General features: G+C 31.8%; 2 protein-coding genes across 3 annotated transcripts in view; one reads left to right on the top strand and one right to left on the bottom strand.

Annotated features, from left to right (window-relative positions):
- Positions 1 to 14,058, bottom strand: part of LOC132721588 (mitochondrial uncoupling protein 4-like) — a 14,087-nt gene extending 29 nt beyond the window's left edge. Inside the window, exons 1-11 of one of the 2 annotated variants that reach the window (XM_060705907.1) lie at positions 13,975 to 14,058; positions 12,628 to 12,884; positions 12,140 to 12,256; positions 11,793 to 11,855; positions 9,842 to 9,926; positions 7,186 to 7,308; positions 6,697 to 6,809; positions 6,034 to 6,118; positions 5,567 to 5,656; positions 4,580 to 4,682; positions 1 to 4,005 (exon numbers count right to left, since the gene is read on the bottom strand). The exon at positions 1 to 4,005 is cut by the window's left edge and continues 29 nt beyond it. In XM_060705907.1, coding sequence (XP_060561890.1) covers positions 3,934 to 4,005; positions 4,580 to 4,682; positions 5,567 to 5,656; positions 6,034 to 6,118; positions 6,697 to 6,809; positions 7,186 to 7,308; positions 9,842 to 9,926; positions 11,793 to 11,855; positions 12,140 to 12,256; positions 12,628 to 12,805 — 1,029 coding nt within the window. In that variant the 5' untranslated portion in view covers positions 12,806 to 12,884; positions 13,975 to 14,058 and the 3' untranslated portion in view covers positions 1 to 3,933. Of the gene's footprint in view, positions 4,006 to 4,579; positions 4,683 to 5,566; positions 5,657 to 6,033; positions 6,119 to 6,696; positions 6,810 to 7,185; positions 7,309 to 9,841; positions 9,927 to 11,792; positions 11,856 to 12,139; positions 12,257 to 12,627; positions 12,885 to 13,943 lie in introns of both variants that reach the window. The other variant, XM_060705908.1, reaches the window with a different exon arrangement.
- A 3,905-nt stretch (positions 14,059 to 17,963) lies between these two features.
- On the top strand, positions 17,964 to 22,309 carry LOC132721586 (uncharacterized). The gene is made up of 4 exons (XM_060705905.1): positions 17,964 to 18,386; positions 19,289 to 19,370; positions 20,712 to 20,837; positions 21,441 to 22,309. The coding sequence occupies exons 1-4, from the start codon at positions 18,069 to 18,071 to the stop codon at positions 21,605 to 21,607; spliced, it is 693 nt and encodes a 230-aa protein (XP_060561888.1). The 5' UTR covers positions 17,964 to 18,068; the 3' UTR covers positions 21,608 to 22,309.
- Positions 22,310 to 23,013: the final 704 nt, after the last annotated feature.

Here is a 23,013-nt window from a genome sequence, read left to right on the forward strand (position 1 = left end):
ATTTCATTAATCTGTGAGATCTATTTAAAACAGCAATATATTAACCCAACAAATACATATATCATGATGTGATCAAAGTATGCAAACATATACATGTATTTCATATGATACCAAACATTAAAACATAGAATATATGAGCATCTGATTTGATAGTAATTTACTCAGAGGGCTTACAGAGGATAATACATATAATTTTAACATATGGTTATACATATTATTCTGACAGAGGGCAATAGGTGATACATATAATTCTTACATAGAGAAATAGGTAATACATATAATTCTTACATAGAGAAATAGGTAATACATATAATTCTTACAGGACTAAAATACATATAATTCTGACAGAGGGTTATACATATAATTCTGACAGAGAGAAATAGGTAATACATATAATTCTGACAGAGGGTAATACATATAATTCTGACAGGACAATAATACATATAATTCTGACAGAGGGTAATACATATAATTCTGACAGAGGGCAATAGGTAATACATATAATTCTGACAGGGCAATAATACATATAATTCTGACAGGACAATAATACATATAATTCTGACAGAGGGTAAAACGAGAGCAATAGGTAATACATATATTTCTGACAGGTTAATAGATAATACATATAATTCTGACAGAGGGTAAAACGAGAGCAATAGGTAATACATATATTTCTGACAGGGTAATAGATAATACATATAATTCTGACAGAGGGCAATAGGTAATGTGTATAATTCTGACAGAAAGTAACATGTAATACATATAATTCTTACATAGAGAAATAACCCGAGCCACTAGGCTAAGCGATGTTACAAGCATGCAGTATTAAAATTATCAGTATACAAACTCAAAAGTTTAATTACTTAAAATATACCAGTTACACAAATACATGAATGCAAAATTTGGTCTATATCATGCATACAAAATATCAGAAAAATACTACTCCTTAAATAAAGTAATTTATATAATATACATTCAGTTCAAAAATGTATTTTGTAACCTTAGTGCAGAAACAGGTTCACTTCTATTAAAATATAAAAGGAGTTAACCCATTATTGCAATAAGGTGACAATTTGTATACATTTGGTTTATATATTTCAGTATAGATGTCATAAATGTGAAGACAAAATACAGATGACAGAATACAAAGATGGTATATAAACAAACATATGATTTCAATTACTTATACACAATATACCAAGAAAAATTGGAATATCCAGACTAGCCCCAAAAGAACACATCATAATTTCATTTAAATGACTCCCAATGAAAAAGTAGCATGTTATTGTTTTGTTTTTTTTATAAATCATTTTTGGAAAGCAGTTAAACAATGGTACCCGGGATTTTCCCGATGAGAAAGTAGAATGTTGCTGGGGTATTATTGGTATCAGATATTAAAAAAAGTGGCCAAATAAATATAACAATATTCAAGCTAGGCACTGGAAGGTTGGTGGTTCTACCCACATGCCATCTGTCACTTGCAATAATGCACAAAGAAGCACTTGAGATCTTCCTCGACCAGTAAAGTTGCTATGTGACCTTTATAGTGTTAGTTTGATTTAACTCCTCACTCCCTACGTGATATAATGAATAATGTAATTAGTCTATTTATACACCCTCAAAAAATTCTCACATAATCATAATGGCATATAAAGAGAGGGACTAGTAGAGAGAGAAAGAACACATGACCAGATGTAACCTTAGCAATAAAATACTTTTGCTTGAAATCTCTTATTCTTAAAAAGAAGAACTTGTACATCTTTCATTCAAACTTAATAATATCATTAATAATGAATATCTATAGAGCAAACCAGTCTTTTACACAAATGCAATCTTCCTGGTTACAAATTTAAAAATCAAAGCTTCAAAAACAATATCAAAAACAAATAAATACAATTATAAACACTTCACTCAGGGTTTCTCAAAAACCAATATCCCACTTTAAACCAGATATGCTAAATTAATGGGATTTAAAAATCGTGGCAGCATTTTTTTTGCAAAGAATTGGTCGAACACCCAGCAATATAATGCAGAATATATTGTAGTAATGCAGTATTGGTTTCTGGAGCATTTTGGATCCTGAATAGTCCAATACGGGATTGTCATGCAAGCAGGGATTGTTTGTACAATATGAGTATAGAATATACATGTACATCTAATATGAAAACCATTTGCAAACAGAACACACTTTTTCAATCAACATAACATGTGAGCATTAGCATTTCTTGAACTACACAAAATGAACAAAAAAACACATCCTTATTGACTAATTAATCAAAATTATTGGAACAATACTCATATGTTTTCTAAATTTGTTTGGACCCAATTTTTTTACAATCCTGAAGAAAAAATATTATGTTATATTAATGTTATATAAAACATGTTATATAAAAGTTGCTTTGGTACAGAAAGAATTGGCTCAAAACACTGAAGCAAATACTCATAAAGTCACATGACAGGGCTTAAAATTATAATTAAAAAATAACCCTTTAAATGTATATTCAAGGCTGACTGGATAGAAATTTAACCCTTAACTTGCTGGAACCAAAAGTGATCAACTAACCTATTCCACCAGTATAGAGGCAGGGACGGCCTGCTCGGAGACTCCGTGCAGTCTGACACAGCTCTATACTGCTGGAAGCTAAATTCTTGTATTTTGATATTGAAATCCCTTTAACTTTGAATGGACTGTTGCAATTTCAAAACACAGCAAATCTATTACACAAATTCAGTAAGTTTAGGGTTAGGCTATTTGGTATAATGATTCTACGACGTATAATTACAACATGATAATGGAAATATTAAATTTCATGTAGAATATGATTCCAAATGAATTATTTAAGATGCAAAGCTTCAATAATCTAAAGTGACATTATACTATTTTCCGTTGTCAAGTAGAGCTGAATTTACTATAAACTTCAAAAGATTGACTGTTGTAACAGTTCATATTGGAAAATATTCATATTAATTATATATCTGCCTGACATATAAAAAGACTGCCCAACTCTTTGTATAATAAATTGTATGTTACAGGTTCCAATGAATCTTTACAAAAATTTCATTGAGCAACACAAGTTATTGAAGTAAATTATGAAATTGAAAGGAATTATGGCAAAATATGGATTTATTCTGACTTTCACCTGTTCACTCACTATATATTCTCTCGGATGAGCATAATGTCACTTTAATAAACTTAGTTATGTCAGATTTTTTTATTACAGCTATTAAATGGCATTTCATATATAAAGAACACATAAACATTACTTTGTATGTAAATGTAAATGCATTCAAATGTAATACATGATTATAAAAGAGATTATTTAAGTCATTGTAAGTAAAATATCATCATTTACAAATATATACAAATATAAAGTACCTTCATTAGTTCCTAATGAGTGAATAACAAAAAGAAATTATTACAATCAAAATTCTCTCAACACAACATATTATGAATACCAAACTTATTGCAAGTGCAACAGGCTTAATATAAACCCTATCTTAATGAAACATCAGTAATTTATCAATAAATTTCATTATTTCTACACACCAAAATAAAAACTAATTCATCTTTAGTACAAACCACTTTAAAATCCTCATTCTAAGAAACATATTTATGTACAACAGAAATATTTGCAAAACAATTTGCATATCACGCATGTTTGCAGTCACTAAATTTATATACATAAGGTCAATGTAGGTCAAGGTGAAAATGTAGCAAAGGGGTTTGAAAGAAACCTATTAAAAAGTCAAAGTTCATAAATGATAAAGTTACATCTTTGAAGGACACTCACTCATGTGTACTGTACATAATGTCATAATTCACACACAGAGGTCAAAACTTACACATGATACAAAGGTCAAAGTTCACATCAAGGTCATATCAGACTTTCACATGATGAAATGACATAATATCACAATTTCTAAAGAACTCATCTAGAATGATGATTGCCCTGTAAATTTTCTCAATTCTTCATAAACAATCCAGAACGTGAGTGACCACGGGGCCTGCAGAAAAAAAAGAAAATATTTACAAGTAAAAGAATATGACAAACAATAAGTTCATTTACTTATGCTTGAAAAAATTATCCATGGCTTTACCAATTACATATTCAACAATTCTGAACAAAATATCACATTCTTAACTAATTAAACAAATCTAATTCAAAATCCAGCAAAGTTTATAAGTTATAAAGATTTTTGACAGGTTATATGGCCCTATATAAATGGTTGTTTGGAAATATAACCAAACCCTTAGGCAAGGATTAAATATACTCATAAAGCAACAAACTTCCTTTTTGAGAGAAAAAATAAAATATCTTCATAAATTGACAGCATTGTGTTTATAAAACTATATAAACGTCACAATTATGCAATGAAAAAGGACGTTACAAATGTACAAGTTTATAAAACTATAAAAAAATTTATAATGAAATTGATCATGTTGTATTTCTATGCATAAATGTAAAAAAAAAATACTTGAGAAATCAAAGGATGTCATTTACTTGATAATATATCATTCTTTAATTTACTATTTTGTTATTATTGATTTACTTATTGTCTTGAGTAATAAATATCTTACCATTCTGCAGTATGTTGGGAAGAGACCTTTATACAGAGCAAAGAAACCTTCTTGACGAAATGTTTTAATCAAACAATCTATAGAACCATGGTACAACACCCCTCTGAAAGAAACAACAGTGAACAACACTTTGATTGAAATTTAAATAACAAGTTACTAACTTGCAAATTGCAATAAACAAAACATTGGAGTTCATCAAGTAACTTTTGTTTTTTTCTTTTGCTCCATTTTGTCGAAATAACATTTGACTCACTTTTGCACCTGCTCCTTACAGGGGACCCTATAAGGGATAACATCATTTGGTACTTACAACTATCGATAAACTTTCATTTTAGTAATTACTATGCATCTATATATGATAGATAACCGCAATAATGTTTTTAAACTTGCGATGAAATCAAACAAATATTTAAACCATCCGCATCAGAAGTCTTTTAATCAAATAAATTTTTAAGCATATTGTATTGAGCTTTCATTTTGCTGGTTCTTTAATATGTTTTTTTTTAATTTTGTGAGTGGAAGAGTTCGCTTCTTGACACATTCAATAACATATCACAACAAATAGACTTGATCAGGCAATTATTAAAATAAGCCAGCATTTGGTTAGTCGTCAAAGTAATATTCTAAACTTCTATTTTTCATTTTATACCAATATAAAATTTGTGAACTGTAGATTTTTGACACATGTATATACATAATAACTAGACATAAACTATTTATTTTATGTTTCTCTATATTAAAATATGTGCTTGCAATAAAAACACATTTTTTTTTAACTTTTAGAGTTTTAAATGCAAGCAAAAGGGCAGGCACTGTTTAGCATGTGAAGATAGAGAATCATTTTGCAGTTTTTGAAAATCTTAGCCAATATACATTGTGAAGCAAAAACAAAACAAAACAACAACCAAACACAAATCAATTTTCCCATCTTTACATTATTCTTCTTTATTTTTAAAAATGGTTACCATAGTTACACCATTATCTTACCTTCCATTTTTGGTAGGTTGATTCATGACTCTAGTTTTCACAACATCAGCTGGTGTACACATTATAGCAGCTATCACACCAGCACAGGCACTAAAATTATTTTAATATTCTTTCTAATTAATCCTCGATTATTCAATCAGCTGTCTAAATTGAGATCATGTGACCAGTCAAATTTTACAAATCAAATAAAATCAGATAAAACCTACATATTTCATAATTTAAGTTATTTTCAGAAGTTTTCATAAAAAGATTACAGAATTCACATGAGGTAAATTGCTTCGACTTTCAACAGCAGCCAAACTTTCTTCCTCTTTTTCCCCCCCCCACGGGTGTGGCATATTTTCTCTGTGACAACTGCTCTCAGATATAATGGTTATTTGTCTATTATCACTGATTCAGAAATCATGTGAGATTAGAAGTTGGTCACTTGCAAAGAATTTGGGAACTTAAAATGATTTAAAACTTACCTTGACAATCCATGCACGACCCAATTATCAGGTAAAGTTGTTTTATTCAACAAGTAATGTTTCACTGTATCATATGTCACCAAATCTGGAAACAGATGCTTTTGTTCAGTAAATCTATTTTTAGCATTTCCAAATTTAATTACAATTTTAAAGGCACATTATACCTCAGAAATGCATATTTTCTAATTCTTTAGAAATGTTAAGCATGTGTTTAATAATGTATAAGTAAAGGATTAAGAGCATGTGAGATGTTTGACAACTGAAAATTAGCGCTCAACATGAAGTTATGTGTCGTAAAGGTAGCAAAATGTTAACAAAGTAGTATTTTGACTTCCATACCAATTACTAATTCACTATAATTATAAAATATGCAAACAGAGCTAAAGAAGCAAAAGATAGTTCATGTATATAGCAAATGAGTAAGTGTTTGGAAACTGTAACAAGATACCAAAAATAAACAGTTTATGAGAAAAAAAATGATAACATTTCTGAGGCATAATGGACCTCTAAGTTGAAGTTGTTTTTCTTTATAAATTTTGTTCTGAAGTCTTGTCAATATTGACAAGGTTATACTGAGATCTTCAAACGTTTTATTCTAATTCTTAGTGAATGGGTTCAGGGAAACCTATTTCAGTCCTTTACATAATAAATTTGACGAATTACCTCCCATGTTCACCAGTGCTGCCCTCTGTACATTTGGTACCCAGCCTCTCCATAATCCCCGTACACCAGATTCTGTAACTATGGTACGAAATGCATGTCTGACATTGTGTACCCTGAAACAAAGGCAGGTAATGATTATTATAATTTTCTTTTATTCAACAATGTTTATAACCTGTTTGATTTCTGTTAGCAGTGAATTTGCAAACTGTTTCTATTTTAGTAGCATATTTACATACTTATGCCTATTTCATAAGGTCAAGTGTTATACATATGTTGGCCATAACAACATATTTTTTTCATTGGTTTCTGATTGGAGAAGATTTATTGTGATCTTAATTTATTACCTCAAAATCAATACTCTTTCTACTGGCATGCATAACTGGCACAAAATGTTGAATGTGTTATCTTTTAAAATTCTGGAATAAAGGGTTCTGAAAGAAATTACCTGTATTGGAAATTTTCTGTAACATATAAAAATTACAATTCTACCTTGGTGGATGACCTTCTAGTCTTCTGCGACCTTCCATTTGCATATTGACCTTGATAAGATCAGTTGGACTTGCAATCAACTGACCCAATGCCCCAGCAGTTGACCCCACTATCACTCCTTTCCTGAAAGTAAAACACATTTTCTGCTATTTTACATAGTCACCTTACCTCAACCCATGATTATATGTTTCAAAATGCCTCTCTGAAAAATTTAGCACACTGGATGTATGACGTCATATCCTGAAATAAATACCACACTCGTCCTTTAATTCTCTTTGGATGAAAGGTAAAAACACATGTTCCTTACAAGTTATATACTTTTAACATATCTTACCATGCATGTGTGCTCCGATAGATTTACTCAGGAATTAACTATATTTTGGGGTTTTCAAGCTAATCCGATAGTACAAACAAACTTTAATATTTACAACATTGAAAACTAGAAATGTGTCATCATGCCACGGATGCCCCCGCATGCAGCCAAAATTTCTTTTTTCATTTTAAGTTCAAAAGCCCTTAAAACTTTTCAATGTTCACACAAACCATTTTCATACAATGTTCAAGGCACTGAAATAATTCAGTCTTAACCTTTTAAAAATAGCATATTGCATATTTGTAGCCAAAATAATGGCTAAAAGTATGAGTGCTGAAACTGAAAGTTGAAAATTTTTCCAACATTCAGGAAAGATAAGTTTGTCTAAAATCATTGAACCACGACCAAATTCAAACTTAAACTGCTTATCCCTAAGATGTATCTATATTATTTTCAAAGTGAAAGGGACATAACTCTGCCAAAAAATCATCAAACCATGACCAAATTCCAACTTGACCTGCCCATTCCTTTGACATATCCATATGTCAAATTTAAGTTGAATATGTAACACTGTTGGGTAGATAATGAACAGAAACTGTAAATTTCATATTATTTTCAAAGTGAAAGGGCCATTACTCTGCCAAAAATCATTGAACCATGACCAAATTCGAACTTGGCCTGGGCATTCCAAAAACATATCCATATGTCAAATTTGAGTTGAATGTGTTGTACCATTGGGGAGATAATAAACGGAAACTGTAAATTTCATATTACTTTCAAAGTGAAAGGGGCATAACTCTGCCAAAAATCATTGAACCATGACCAAATTTGAACTTGACCTGCGCATTCCTTTGACGCATCCATATGTCAAGTTTGAGTTGAATGTGTTGTACCTTTGGGGAGATAATGAACGGAAACTGAAAATTTCATATTATTTTCAAAGTAAAAGGGGCATAACTCTGCCAAAAGTCATCCAACCATGACCAAATTCGAACTTGACCTGTATTTTCTCATGACATATCCATATGTCAAGTTTGAGTTGAATGTGTTGTACCGTTGGGGAGATAATGAACGGAAACTGAAAATTTCATATTATTTTCAAAGTAAAAGGGGCATAACTCTGCCAAAAATCATCGAACCATGACCAAATTCGAACTTGACCTGTATTTTCTCATGACATATCCATATGTCAAGTTTGAGTTGAATGTGTTGTACAGTTGGGGAGATAATGAACGGAAACTGAAATTTCATATTATTTTCAAAGTAAAAGGGGCATAACTCTAACAAAAATCATCGAACCATGACCAAATTCGAACTTGACCTGTATTTTCTCATGACATATCCATATGTCAAATTTGAGTTGAATGTGTGCAACCGTTCTTAAGATAATGAACGGAAACTGATGATGACAGAATGACGGAAGGATGGAACAGGGTAACACTATATGCCCCGGCCATTACATGGCTGGGCATAAAAATGTAACAGGATGACAATGTTAGTGCATAATAAAGCTATATGAAGTTTGTTTGTACCCAGTGAGTAGCTGGAAAAAACCCATATGTGCGAGTACCGGATAACATCTACTAGATGCAGAATTATATATATGATGGTGTAATTTGAGGTTTTGTGTAGACTAGCTCTATTGAGGAAAAATTGTGTTAAGATTTGGAAGATTAGATGATTTCACAAAGACCAGTTAAGATATTTAAATGTACATGTTCCAAGAAAATCGTGTAAATAAAATGCTGTTTACTTTTAAAATGTGTGTAAATTCAGTTAATGCCATCTATACAATTTGTATCAAATCAATGAAACATCCAATAAATTTCTATTTCCCCCCTAAAATTTTATGATTTTTTTTATTTTAAAAACATGCACTGCTATTTTCATATCTTTAGTAACTAGGTGTGAACAAGATAAAACTTGTTTGTAAAACTAAAATCCTAAATTTGCTGTAACAATAATTTCGTAAAATAATCTAAAATTTGACCTTAAAGGTCAAGGCTATTTAGGTGTCAAAGTCATGATTCACTATGTCAAAGCAAAGCTCTTGTTGACAGGTATTTTATATCCTAGTGTACATGCTCAAATTTATAGAAAGAAAATACTGACATTTGTTGTTGAGTAACTCAGACAGCCACCCAGCCAGCTTCCCCCCCTCCCACCACCTCGAAATATGACCCTAATTATCTGACCTATGTTGGTGTATGTAGTAGTAATAGCATAAAATTTCAGGGGTAAGGCTTCATAAATGGATACTAAGGAATTCCTTATTGAGGTAAGGTAATTAAAGCAAGGGATAGGTTTTTGTTTTAATTGGGAAGAAGTCAATTTATATCTTACCACAATGAGAAGGATCCGTCTGGATTCTTTTTGAAAACCTTATCTCTAAGCACCTCGTATATGTTCATTCTACAACCAGTGTACACTGAAATACAAATAAAATGGCTATTCATAACATAAACCCTTAGGAACTAACCATGCAAACAGTGTAGACCAAGATCAGCCAGATGTGCAAAGAACCCAAACAACTCTGTGACCATGTTTTTGTATATCTTGCACTACAGTTATATGTTTCTACATTTTATTACTGTATGGCCAGAGAGTAAAGAAAAAACTATACAAGAGCCATGTCAACATGGCCATCCCCCGCCGAATGTGTTTGCTCATTGGAAGAATGTATATGTAGTAGAACAGAATAATTTCATTTTAAGAGGTCTTTTGGTAATGAAAACTGATGGCTATAGTGATTACAGATTTGAAACCTATGTGAATACTGATGGCTGAAAATAACAAAGGGCAATAACTGAAAAATAATGCAGGGTAGGTTATCATTCTTGTGTGCTGCATCCCTCCTCAGTAAAATCTATCCACCTATGAAGTTTGAAGTTGATACCTCAAATACTTTTTGAGAAAAAAATTGAATTGAAATATTAAGTATGAAAAATAACAAAGGGCAATAACTCAAAAATTATAAAAGGTAGAGTTATCATTCTTGTGCAGTGCACACCTCCTGAGTGAGATCTATGCACCTATGAAGTTTCATTTTGATATCTCAAAGGCTTTTTGAGTTATGCTCTGGACAAAAATTAATTTTGAAAAATAACAAAGGGCAATAACTCAAAAATAATGCAGGGTAGAGTTATCATTTTTAAGCACTGCACTCCTCCTCAATGAGATCCATCCACCTTTGAAGTTTCATGTTGATACCTCAAATACTTTTTGAGATAAGTTCTGGACAAAATAGCATGAAAAAAAACAAAGGGCAATAACTCAAAAATTGTATAGGGAAGAGTTATCATTCTTGCGCACAACATTCCTCCTCAATAAGATCTATCCACCTATGACATTTCATGTTGATATCTCAAACACTTTTTGAGTTATGCTCCACTCAGGTGAAAAATTAGGTATGAAAAATAACAAAGGGCAATAACTCAAAAATTATGAAAGGTAGAGTTATCATTCATGTGCACTGCACACCTCCTGAGTGAGATCTATGCACCTATGAAGTTCCATGTTAATATCTCATAGGCTTTTGGAGTTATGCTCTGGACAAAAATCAATTTTGAAAAATAACAAAGGGCAATAACTCAAAAATCATGCAAGGTAGAGTTATCATTCTTGTGCACTGCACTCCTCCTCAATGAGGTCTATCCACCTATGAAGTTTCAAGTTGATAACTCAAATACTTTTAGAGATATGCTCCGGACAAAAATATGGACGGAAGGACGGACGAACGGAAGGACGGAAGGTCGGACGGACGGAGACTATTTCTATATCCTCCGCCGAAAATTTTCGGCGGGGGATAATAAAAAAGATCAGCCAGCAAGTATGTGCCCTCTGATTATGGTTTTGTCAAGATTTAAAAATTGGACAAACAAGATATTTAGTCTTGTATGGGTAAAAAAAAGTAAAATATTGTTTTGCCCCTTATAACATGCAAATATCCAATTGTCTTTATAACAAGCAATGATATTTTATGTGACAGGTGCTATTTATCTCAAACATTTGTGGATTAGCAATACTAATTGGCATTTTTTTTTTCATTACGTAACCGGCTAATGAAAGATTGGTGACTACACCCAAGTGCTTGTACATGCTAATAATGTATAGAGGAATGTATTGTCCTTTTTGTCATTTATAAAAGTTAAAATAAAAACTGGAAAGCCACAATTTAAAACATACATGTACAATATTTGTGTGATCTCAAATTCTGCAAAGCAGTATTAGATAATTACGTTAATTTTTATGGATGTTAGTTTGAATGTTTAGTTTAAAGCACTATTTCACATACCTATATGTCTGTATAAGGCTGGAGGAACTCCTTGCCAGAGTTTGAAAAAACCTTCCTCCGTCACTGTAGAAACAAACAAGACTTAGTAATGAAACAGAAGAAATTTTCCCCCATCATATTTGCACTCTACTGCCATAGCAACAAATATATAATGACAAAAGCAACAACACTCTAAGTTTGTAAATATTTCACAGAATAAAATTCATAAGATGCAAAAGAGGTCAATTGTGAATTTTTACACCTGTTGGTAATGTAGCAATATCTACTAATTGGGCAATGGGCATACAACAATTTCTAGTTTTAAATTGGAAAATATGACATGAAGGAAAATAACCCTGTAGACTCACCTATTCCGTGTAATATTTTCAACATGCCTCTGTTAGAATGGGATACAGTTGTTCCGGATACATTAATTTCACCTTGTATCTGTAATCTGGTCTTTGTTAAATCCAGGGGATATGTCACTGAAATGCAAAAGAACATAATTAAAACTGTAGTTAAAACAATAAGGACAGCACATTTATAAACATTTTTAAAATTCTTAAAATCAATATTAAAAATTTTAAGGTGAAACTGAAAATGTAATTACAGCTATACTACAAAACATTATGCTAGGCTATTTCTTAAGCTTCACAATTGTTTAGGTCTAATAATTTTTTTTTCAGAAAATCATTCTTTACAGTCTGACCAGGATCAATACTGATAAATGGTTGTTTAATTTTTGTTTTCTGATACATATGTATTAAAATCCCTTTAATTTTAGATGGACCATTCCAAATTCAAAGTCATGCAAATCTATGAAAGAAATTCAGCAGGTTAAGGAGTTAATTTTTACCTGTTTCTGCAACCACTGCCGATGAAGCAGACAGCAAGTACTTATACAGTACGCCTTCATGAAGCTTGCCTCGTTCATGCTGATTGGCTGCTATTTTATTTGGAGGCGTGGCTGTGATATTAGAAGCATCCTTATTGGCTGCAACAGACTGTGGAGCTGATGACTCTCGGCTGGCCATGATTATGTTGTATATTTTCTACCTTAAAGTGTTGGTCAACTAGAATGAAGATTTCTCTGATCCATACTCTGATGATCTCCTGTAATATAATATCATACATTATATATATTTAACAAAAATTGAAAAAAATATAAATTCTTTAGAACTTGTTGAGAAATGGGAAATGTTACCAAAGAAATATGTCAGGAACACTTGATCCCACCTTTGCTTAGATGAAATTTTTATTATTGAATACTTCAAAAATAGTTTCATTTGTATCATGTTCAGACTGACAGACACTGTGCACATAAATATAACCTAACCCAACCTGATTTTTAACATTATTTTCTGGTGTGAATGTTGATTGCTTATTCAAAGGTCATTCATTTCTATTTTTTATTTTGATTCATGAACAACTTTGATATGCTGATTAAACTTTTAAGTGCTAAATAGTAAATTAGTCTGCAAGAAAATATTGTGCAAGTGCTATGGATTGGATAATAATGGTCTTTTGAATTTAAAATGATTCAGGTAAAGCATAGCTTTGTCCTGAACAATATCACTGAGCAACGTCTAAGCTCTATTTTGAAGAGCTTGCAGAATTTGAACCCCATGATGCTCTACACCACTCTTCGACTGCCTCCGTTGTCAAAGGGTTAGAGTCGATGACTTCTAATCCAGTTACCTCTCTGGCATTGGTTCGATCCCCTGGAGATGCTTTGGTAGTTTAGCACGGAGGAAGGTAGTCTAGTACTGGTGTATCTCTCCAGGAACGATGGTAAGGAAACTACCCGCCTATATGACTGAAATACTGTTGGAAAAAGGCGTAAAATGAAACAAACAAACAAACAGCAATCTTCCTCCACGTTTCAAGTGCGATAGCTTTCGGACAATTGTTTTATTTGAAAAATAGATTAAGTAACCAAAACATGACATAAGTAGTATTGTAACTAATGCCTGAATGGTCTTCGAGCATGACATTCATGAACATTATTGTAATAGAGTCATCTGGTCATCAGGTCATTGTCAGGAATTTTATAATTTGAGATCAGCTGATCAGTAATTTGACATTTCACAGTCTCATGTTATCATATGTGCAAGCAATACAAAGAATCTTTGATAGAAGTGCTGAAACAAATAATCATGATTCAATACAAACTATGACAAGCTGACAATCAAAGGATGCGTACCGTGTTACTAAAGAGAATGTTCTTGGTCGTTCTCTGTGTACATGAAATTTATGACGTCAGGGTGCACGTGTGAAAATACTGTTGTAGAATTTATGATACTTAGGTATCACTACACTATATATATAAGTAAAACTTACCGGTATTATTGAAGAAAAAAAAACAACTGAATATTAGAAATTTATAAGATTAGATGGATTTGGGCCAAACATAATCAAACATTCAATGATAGCATCAATTATTCCCAGATGATTTAAAAAGGGCTAAAGTTATACCTATTTTTAAATCGGGGGATAAGAATAAACCAAATAACTATCGATTGATATCAATTTTGTCAACTATAACCAACATATTTGAACGCCGTTTTTCCAAACAAATACAATCATTCTTTGGAAACCAACATAATTCATAATAATTAACAATCAGGATTTCGCAAAATTATTCTTGTAACACTCATTAGTTTAATAGATACATGGTTAATAGATGTGGACTATGGAAAAATTGTTGGGGCTGTATTCTTAGATTTAAAGAAAGCCTTTGATATGGTTGATCATGAAATAGTTCGGCATAAACTTAAGCTTTATAATTTTTCTGAAAATGCCGTATCTTAACAGAATACAACTGGTTAAGATAGGTAATCTTCAATCTCAGACAATGAAAATGATTTCCGGTGTTCAAAAATGTTCAATATTAGGACCTTTAATTATTGTTTCTAGCTAACATTCATAAATGACAGCTTTAATTGGTGATGATATAAAAATTGATCTATACGCAGACGATTGTACTCTTTATGAGTTGGAGAAAATATATCAAAAGTAGAAGTAAAACTCCAACATCATTTAAATCGTATCGTATCGATTTATTCAGGGAAAAGACATATACACATACAATTTTATCACAGATATCAACTTGCATATATATATAAACACACACATAAATGCAACAAAAGTAATTATAAGATTAATTAATGAGTATGTGGATTGCCCATTAAGTAAGCTAAAAGCTTATTTCCAATGGGGTCCATTTTCTGTAAAATTATTACACTAAATTACATAATAATAAATGAGTTATAAAGAAGTTAAAATAAATGACAATTTTCAACAATCAAGACACATTTTTCAATATAATAAGACAAGTACATTGTACACAAACAAAATGCAATAAATTTCATTTAAACTAAAACATATCAGGTACAACATGTAATAGAAAGAGCACCGAAACACGAGGCTATCTGATTTGTACGAGGGGGCGTAGCCCCCGAGTATAAATCAGATTGCCGAGTGTTTTTGGTGTTCTTTCTCTTTTGTATCATAGTCAAACATGACAGCACGTTCCCTGTTGTCATAATATGAAACCCCAGAAAAAATTAACCAATGAACGAGCATTTGAATATGATATTTCTGCCCCCTTCCCTTTCTCTGCCGTCACAATATGTAAACCCCAGCAAAAATGAACCAATCAACGGGCATTATCTGGAGTGCGGGTAACTGATACCCGCACTTCAGTTACCGCACTGTGCATGTATATGTATACGATTTAACTGTGACACTTTTTCAACAGAAAGGTCCCCAAACTATGATACAAAATCATGTTACAAAACCTTATCATAAGTTACACATCAATTTAATAATAAATAAACATATTATTCACTTGTTTATCATTTTCATTACTTAAAAAAAGTTTTTCTTTCGTTTTAAATGTTTGGATATTGTCAATTGATCTGATGTTGTCTGGTAAAGAATTCCAGTCTTTTATGGCATTGTAGAAAAATGTATTTTTAACATAAGAATCATTTTGAGGCAAAACAAAATTAAAATTACAAGATCTTAAATTGGATATTCTACAAACCTTAAACAATTCCTTTAAATAAGAAGGGCTTTTGTTGTAATAAACTTTATGAATGTGGTTGAGTCTTAACTGTCTAACTCTATCATTGACATTTAACAGAACCTTATTTGTCACTGAAGTCCTAGGAGTGTAGTCTTTTATCAAGCGCACAACCTTATTTTGAGCTACTTTAAGTTTGTGCTTCAGTGACTTACTCAGTCCTTCGTACCAAGAAGATGAAGAATAATCAAAGTGACACAGCAAATGACTTTGAGAAATGGTGCAAAATCAATAATATGGCCTTAAACCCAGAAAAATCAAATTGTATGGTGATAAGAGCAAGACCAAAACTAAAAATGATGAGAAAATTGTATCTTAAGATAAATGAAATAGTTCTGGAAAATGTAACTGATAAAAAAGCCCTGGATATTTGAATAGATTACACCTTAAAATGGCACTTTCAAATTTACCATGTTTGTAAAAAACACAAGGGAAAAATTAAATTGCTTTGCTGAAAAAAAATATCGTGTTTTTTTGCACTTAGATATGAAATAAATGTTTTACAATGCATATATATTGCCCATTATGGACTATTGTTGCATTATGTGGGGTAAAGAAAACACAAACTACATAAATAATGTTTGTAAATTACAAAAACGAATTGCTATAATCATTTTAAAGCAAACATAAAGATCTCCGTCAGTGGAGCTATTCGAAGCTGGTTACCATTCCTTGTGATGCAGATGTAAATATAACACGACGGTTCTTGTTTTTAAAACTTTAAATGACATGACACCAAGTTATATGACAAAATTAATGACTTTAGCAGACAACAAAATGTACAATTCAAGATCTAGCTCACGAAAAGATTATTGTATTATGGACAAGACCTAAAACAAGTTATATTAAAGACATTTTTTCTTATCATGGCATGCACATTTGGAACAGCATACCTTTAAATATTCGCAATGTTAATAATCTTAAATGTTTTAAAGAAAAATATAAAACATATCGTGATGTTAATATGAATGAATGAATAAATGAAAGAAAGAAAGAAAGAAAGAACGAAAATAAAAAAAAATGAAGAAATGGTACTTGCTGATGGGACCGAACTTGCTGTAAAATTAAAATATATACGCTTATTAGATTGATTGTTTTTTTAAAAAAGAACACTCAAAGTTCAAATGTAATTATTGTATTAGAAATGTAATAATTTGCTTGTATTTAGAGCTAGCTAGAACATAAATTATCATTTTAACAAAACAAACTGAGAATAAAGCATTTTACGAGGAAATGAACAATTTATTTGTGAGCTATAGTAAGACTATATTTTTGGCAATATTCACTAGGTTCCAGCTCAGTTACACCATTCTTCAAAACCTATTAAGCTGGAAGGATGAAACGCAATGATACGTTTTAGGCAGGTGTTTCGTATTTGGTTTAACCCCTTTTCAAAAAGCAAACTTGTCATATATTGGAGGATCATTTGGAATGTTACAGGGTTCAGCTCTAAGGCGGTAAGAATCATCGAGGTTGACCTCGTGATAGGGTTTCCCGGGCATGTTGACCGTTAGCTCTGAAACGTTCCGCCTGGAATATCTACAATTATGTTTTAAATACTGTTGACAAACCTTTCTTAAATGACTAAAAGCCATTTCTAACGACACGACAAAGCAAGTGTCTCTTTGTGAATTCTTTGGAAGGCTACGACCCTTAGCTTTTCAGCAATATGCGTCATAATGTTCACAAATACCATTCTGAAATAACACATAAACGACTCGCCGGGTGTGTTCTCAATTTTGCCTGATTTTTCTACTTGGTCAAAACTTTAATTTTTAATTATTTAAGATCATCTTGTTTACCTGATAAAATTGAAAAGTTGAACGAATTAAACAAAGAAGTTGTGTTTTCTTTTCAATAGGCATTTATTCTTTTTAAAACATTTTTTTTCTAGTCTCAAACATAACCATAAGTGTATGCTGTTCATAAAATTTAATTTATTTTGATTTTGATGTTTTAACATATATTTACACCTTTAAAAGTGTACTTTGACTGTTTTGACGGGGACTTTTAAGCAGGTCATTTTTGTTATCTTATATAGCCTTCAACTAAACAATCATACTAATCATATGCTATATACTGATACAGTGCTGATACAGTGTTATCATCTATTATATTCATACAAAGCGAATACAAATTCAGCATATACAAGTCAAGTTCACTAAAATCAGACCAAGTTCATTAAATTCACATCAAGACTGGCTTGTAAAATGAATAAGTTATGGATTTTATTACTTTTTGCAGCAGGTATCGCTGACATCAATTGCAAATCAACTTCTGCCGTCGACAGTGACAAAGATGAGAATATATGTTGTATAGCTGATAACTGGGAGGGCTTATTGTACTTGGATATGGGTATTGTATTTATAGACCAGAACACAGCATATTCATATTTTAATGGGACTGTACACGCTGCTTATAGTTTTTCGAGCAAAAAAGTGTTTTTCAATATTTCGGGCCTGGAGATGAGTCCATTGATACCTAAACCAATACCAGACAGCACGCTGTTACTATATGACTTTGAAAAGGTAAAATGTAGCAAACTTATTGGCCTATTGTTCACATTAAAATTTGAAATGTTCCCCAAAATCGACACTTGTGACAGTTTAACATGTTATAATTTATAATGCAATCAATTTGTAAATGTTTTCGACTGCATATTTTTATGTCTTTAAAAGGTATATTTGCATTGTGTACAATTTATTCTTTATGTTCAAGTAAGCTCAGAAGGTATAAGAGAGAAATAATTTATAATAAGTTAAGTTATAAGTTATTTTACTAAAACGTTTTGCTTGAAGCCAAGATTTCAAGATTTCAAGATTTTATTATTCACACAATACATGTAAATATGAGGCCAATAACATTCCTGCTGAATGCGATATGATCTGCTTTTATTATAACTAAATATGTAAGTTTTTGCAAATGTATGAATTAAAACTAGCCCATATTTCTAGGTTTGTATATCATTCCATCGCCAATCATCGTGATTAAACACATTTAGATTTGACAATTCTTTCCTAAAAAATACTAAGCTATGTTGAATATACGACAGTACTACGACGGACATTCTTAATACAGCAGATTTGTATATGTAAGTTTCTAGTACCATTTTTACACATTGTCAAGTACTAGTAAATTATATGTATCATTTATCTCATTGAATATAAAAAGATGAAACGTGATGTTTATTTATTAATCTAATGAGTGATAGCTCAAATACAGACTGGTATATACATATGGCATTTATTGAGAGTCAGACTAACAGGGTCTGCTACGTGAAAAAGGTAAATGTTTTTTGCAAGGCAATTTTAATATCTTTTAATCCATTTTTAAAAATAATATATTATAACAATGTATGAAAATTAGTATATATTTTACCAAAGTTTAACTTAATTAATAATTGTCTGAAGCATAACTTATTTTATTACAGATGACCATGTATATGGTCCCGGCTCAAGGAGGATGCACCAAATCCAGTTTAGATAGTAAAATGGAACGCGCTTGTGTGCCACGTGCGTAAATTTACACATTTATATATGCTGTGCAGACCTTTATGTACCAAATTCACGAGACAAAGACACATTATGTCCCAGAAATGCTTTAGTATCTATTTTAGTCTTACTATTATGAATTCCAAAAACTTACTTAATGAACAGTTATCCTAGCCATTTTTTTCTATTGCTTTTTTGCAATTTTAACATTGTAGTGATCAAGTACTTTGTATGGAAGTCAAAATATTACTTTCTGCTATTTTTATGACAAATAATTTATCATTAGCGCTATTTTCATCAGGTGACAACTGACAAAAGACTAACTTGCTCAGAAACCAGCATTTACACGTTATAAAATTCATGTTTGTCTTCCTGAAGTAAGAAATATATGAGCCGCGCCATGACAAAACCAACGTAATGTGTTTGCGACCAGCATGGATCCAGACCAACCTGCGCATCCGCGCAGTCTGATCAGGATCCATACTGTTCCCTATCGGTTTACCTCTTCTTATACGGTTCATAACCGAACAGCATGGATCCTGATCAGACTGCGCGGAAGCGCAGGCTGGTCTGGATCCATGCTGGTCGCAAACGCATTATCTTGGTTTTGTCATGACGCGGCTCATATATTCGTTTCTGAGACATAATGTGTGATAAATGAATTTTATAAATACGATAATAATGTAGAGATGTTTCAAATTAATAGACTATTTAATACAAAACATACAGTTTGTTATTTCAAAAGTATACATCCGTATTTATGTATATTCAGTTTAAAGTTCCGAGACGTCACACCCCTTTTAAAAATGGCGACTCAACGTTGTTTTTTTTTTCTTAGATGATTTGAAATATATCTTTCTGCCTAAATAATTATATCACATTTACACTACTGTGTTAATGAGATCTGCTAGGCACAAGCAAACAATCACATGTATAATTTAATATGAGGTTGGCTTCAACATAGTTTGAGTTTAGAATAGAACAAAAAGATACGTATGGTGGCATATTTCTGCCACCAGATAAGGTGGCATATTTCTGCCACCAGATAACCACATAACTAACTAGTTAATTAAGAGGTTAACTAGTTACGTAACTTGTTGACCTCTTAATTAACTAGTTAGTTATGTGGTTAACTAGTTACGTAACTATTTTATTTTTTTCAATAAATAAAAGATCATAACGGGAAATAAATGCATGTTAGTGCCTACAACTGCCATCCTTTTATCATTTTACCAGCTTAATGTTAAGAGGTTAACTAGTTACGTAACTAGTTAACCTCTTAATTAACTAGTTAGTTATATGGTTATCTGGTGGCAGAAATATGCCTCCATAGTTACGCTATATATTTCTTATTATTAACAGATGGTGCAAAGGAGACTGCGACAGGAGTGTTTGGTTCAGGCAATACAACTAGATTGTTACATACATATCAGTTCTCGACCGACAATGATGTACCTTACGACATCAGGGCAACAATTTTTAAAAATGGCAGGCCTTTAATATTTTCATGTTATATTTTCTATTATGACAAATGATGGTTTTAATATATCAGTGGATGGTACTAACCTCCATTTCATATTTAAGTGTGGCGGTATGCTTAAGTTCATGTGAATTAAGGGTCGAGCCGGCTCTTTGCATTTACCAGAGTTACCTTCGGACAGGCTTAATCCAAGGTTGCCATGTTCGGTGTTCAGAATGTTTTCATTATATTCTAAATGACCAGCTTTGGTGAAGCGTGTGTCGACGAAAAGTGACATTCAGCATATGTTTAATTGTTCTATATGTTTAAGTAATCGCCCATAAGGCATTTTACTGTTATGTATTAAGATGTCTGTGCGATGGCATGAACAAGGTAATCGGCACATATATCCTAAGAAATCTTTTTTTTATGGCGACTGATCTATTTCAAATAATAAGTTATCAAAACATAGATGAACCCATTGATTATGAGAATAGCTTCAATTTGTATTATCCTATCCCTTTGTAGCTTGCATACATTTTTGGACATACGGTCTACTGAAGACAATTTTGTCATGTTATGACGTGGATGAATTATTCTTCTTCTTTAAAATTTATGGGCATTTATTTCAGATTTGACGCCAGTACATCCAAAAGTGTGTGAGCCATTTTATGTGAACTACTTTACCCCCTCGGGGAACCCGGACAGCGGAACAATGTACGGGTTACAGTTCATGGATATTGGACCTATAAAATCAGAGAAAATATTTGACATTCCCGAGCCATGTCTGAAATTATAAAACGAGAGTGATGATTGAAAAGGAAAATGCAAGATATAAGTGAAAGCCATATTAAATACCAGAAATAACTACAATTTTTCCTTCTCAAGAAAAGACAAAAAATATGTTATATTTTTTTATAACTATGGTTTTAAAATATGTATGTTAAATGACACTGAATATGAAAATATCTATATATCGCAAAAGAAGCGAGATGTATACAAGAAAATTTTGACATGTAAATAAAATTCCAAAACATTTTACCTTAACTAATGGTCAAAACCTAAAAGGAGCGAATGATGGTCATTGTAATTAGCATCATTTTGGACATGATAATTAAAATGTTTTCTTAAAAAACTTTTTGGGGCTAAATGGGCTCTGAAGCAAGTTCAATTTGGCATAATAGTTCTTACTATATACATCTTTGAAAATAGGAAAACATAGTCTTTTTATTTCTGTTGTTGTTGCTCACATTATTTGGATCACGTAAATATCATTTTTCCTATTATTCAATAACTGGCAATAATTACAAAAGAAAATTGAGCGCTGGTTAATATGACGAACAATCGAATAATAGTACATTGTACATTTATTTGTATTGTACATGTATTCCTAGTTTGATGTAGCCATATAAAGTCTTATCCATTGTAGAAACGGGTATTATATATTTATGAACATGCATACATAAATAAAGAAATCAAAAAGGACAGAAAGTGTTGAAGGGTATTTATCTTACATATTAAAAATAGCAAATGCTTTAAAGTGATGGGCGCGGTCATTTTGTTACCCAATGTTACCGTAACGAATGTAACGCTATTTCACGCTCTGTTGAATGCTTGCAAAATATGTATTTGATTACCTAACAGAAAGGGTGCGTTTGTGTACATCAGACTAAATTGGGTTTCAGACCGGTTTCTTAAACTCTTCATTTATTTTGTAAAACTAGTTTGAAACTGGAAAAGGTTTGAACCAATTGTTTTGAACTGTTTTGTCAAACCCACCAAATTGCCCTAAGAGGCCGTTTGAACGGTAGCAAATGTGAAAGAAAATGGCGACAAACTTAGTCATTAGATTAGTGGACGAGAGTTAGATTACTCTATTTATCTTAGTACATCAACAAAGGCAGAAAAGGAACTTGAGATGTGAATTTTTAAGAGACAGACATTTTATATTTACATTGATTACATCGATTGCGTGATTTACATTTCATGCAGCACGTGTTTCTTAACGCATAAAACGTTTGCGGAAAGCTGTTCATAGAGAACAAGACGCCACAAATGTCATGGCCTTTTGCTTTAAACGACACTAACGGACAAAGGTATCGGGGAGGGAAAAGCAACAAAAAAGATAAAATCAATGAATTTTGATAAACTTAAAGTGTTTGGATTTAACCACTTCTGTGCACGGCACTACTGGATTTATGTAGA

This window comes from Ruditapes philippinarum, unplaced genomic scaffold, assembly GCF_026571515.1.
Source record: "Ruditapes philippinarum isolate M1 unplaced genomic scaffold, ASM2657151v2 ctg6372_1_1_1_1, whole genome shotgun sequence".
Classification (NCBI taxonomy): domain Eukaryota; kingdom Metazoa; phylum Mollusca; class Bivalvia; order Venerida; family Veneridae; genus Ruditapes; species Ruditapes philippinarum.